Source organism: Penaeus monodon, chromosome 33 (genome assembly GCF_015228065.2).
Source record: "Penaeus monodon isolate SGIC_2016 chromosome 33, NSTDA_Pmon_1, whole genome shotgun sequence".
NCBI lineage: Eukaryota > Metazoa > Arthropoda > Malacostraca > Decapoda > Penaeidae > Penaeus > Penaeus monodon.
Genome location: NC_051418.1, coordinates 13812758 through 13814984, shown reverse-complemented (window position 1 = coordinate 13814984; position 2227 = coordinate 13812758). Strand labels below are relative to the sequence as shown.

The 2227-nt window shown below is 38.5% G+C and overlaps 1 protein-coding gene across 1 annotated transcript in view; it reads right to left on the bottom strand.

The window, feature by feature from the left end:
* The window catches only part of LOC119594056 (rab11 family-interacting protein 4-like), a 146100-nt gene that overhangs the window by 98374 nt on the left and 45499 nt on the right, over nucleotides 1-2227 (bottom strand). Inside the window, exon 2 of the mRNA XM_037943092.1 lies at nucleotides 1036-1129. Within this exon, the coding sequence (XP_037799020.1) occupies nucleotides 1036-1129 (94 nt within the window). The remainder of the gene's footprint in view (nucleotides 1-1035; nucleotides 1130-2227) is intronic.

The following is a 2227-nucleotide window of genomic DNA, read 5'->3' as shown; positions in this document are numbered from 1 at the left end:
GCCCCAGGTGATACTGATAACATAAAAACGGATAATATGCCAAAAAGTTAAAACTACATGATCAATAATACAACTGATAAGGACACCACCAATACCAGTAAAATGATAATCGTATTAATATAAATAACAACAATAATACATTATCTATTATCCCATGAACACTAATAATGCTACATCTAAAATAGATCTTACCAAGAATATTAACACAACAAAAGATTACAATTTCACCGTCTTTCATTATGAGAATAACAATAATAATCTCAATAATAATGAGAGTAACAAAAAATACAGAATTATTACTGGTATTATTAAATATTCATATATTAACAACCAAAATTATTTAAATCATCAGGACCATTTATTGTTTTAAAGATAGTAATAGCAATAGCCATTAACTTCAAAAACCCACTAAATACATGATAGGTTAATTCTATAATAGGATTTTCAGCTACTGTGACTATAGGTCGATTGTCATTCAAAAGGAATGAGATCAAATACCACAGCCATAAAGCACAAACCTCCGTCAAAACTCTGTATCACAAAAAAGAGTAGCCTTATGAAATCGGACGCTGTTTTGCATTGCACCAAACTCTTATCAGTTGGTCTATGTTACCACGAAAAAATGAATAATTTCCTACCGGCAGCAGACTCGCTTCTATTGGCTACGGTGACGAATCTTTGAATTTCGTCCTGGATCCGCATCGTTGCCAAAATGCAATCCAAAAATCCCTGGCCGCGGGGAACATCTTAAGGTTACTTCTTCCGCAAAAAACCGACTGAGAAACCGCCAAAAATATTATCTCATTTTCAGGAATAATAATGAACATATTGACAAGATGTTGAAGCTTAAAGGAAAATGAATGAAGAGAAAGGAAAAGGGAACATTGATAAAAATCATCATTAAGTAAGAGGAGGAATTAACACTAACGACAAATATCATAAAGTGTACGACTAAGTGTAGAATATTGTGTGCAGGAAATAATTTTCTTTAGGCGACGTTCTGCCCCGCCCCCTCTAACGCCATGAAGTACTCACCATGGGTGAGGATCGTGGCGACGACCTCGCAGAACTGAGGGAAGGTGATCGCATCGCCGCTGACCCCAAGGCTGGATACCGCCGCGGTCACACTCTGCCGGGATGGAAAGGACAAGTCAGGTCTGGGGTTCGGAGAGCAATAACAAACTCACAGCGGGAAGGAATGCAAAGAACTCCAAAGACTCCAACACTCATTTTCATGTGATGTTCACATTTTGTCACTATCCTTTTTTGGCAAACCTAGTCACTCATTTCTTGAGTCTCTCTATCGCCATATGAGACCACATGTAGTTATGAGAAAAAATATCTTTATGTAATTACATGTGAAGCAAATAACTTTAACAGGGGAGTCAGCTAATGAGAGCGTACATAACGTAGCCGACGCTGATGACGCCAAGGAGAGAAGGTGAAAGTGGCGAGGGAGACTACGGGAGGATGATGAAGCACACACATGTAAAAACTATCTGCTATCTGCGTTCTCTTCTCCATCACTAGCTGGGGAGGGAAGTTTCTCTGTTACTAATCTCGGGCATCTCTCGATTTGCCTCGCATCTACTGAACGTGTGATGTGCACTTCCGTTATTTCTCTCTCTTGAGACTTTCAGAAATCCTGTGAACATCGTATCCTCTTTTATTCAATGGTTTTGTCGGACCATTGAATCCAGATACAAAATTAAGAAATCCTTAACAAATACAACCATGTCATCATTGGTAAAATAATCGAGAGATATTATCAACTGATATGATGAGTATTCTAAAATAGTCTGAAGACTGCGCTTTATGTATGTGTGACATCCACACAGGATGAACACAAAGGGACGTAAACATCGGCGATGTTATGTTATTAAAAGTTGGAAACGAGGTGTCAAGACTGGGAGGGTGTCTTGAAGAAACAAGTAGCAGTTCAGCCACGAAAAAAGACGTCAGCAAATGGTATCAACGAGGAACACTGACGATTTATGTTTGTCTAACGAGATAACTTTCCAAAATATTTATGTCGTTTCTATATTACCATCTATATGACACAAGCTCTTATGAAGATAATTACAATCTAAATTCATCATCTTAGAAACGACAGAACGGCCGGGCTGTCTAACTAGATCACGGAGTGTCCAACCAAATCCTGTGCTGCTACGCCTCCAGCTTCTGACCTTATTCATATCTATATCTTATCGAAACATCCGCCCCTGGA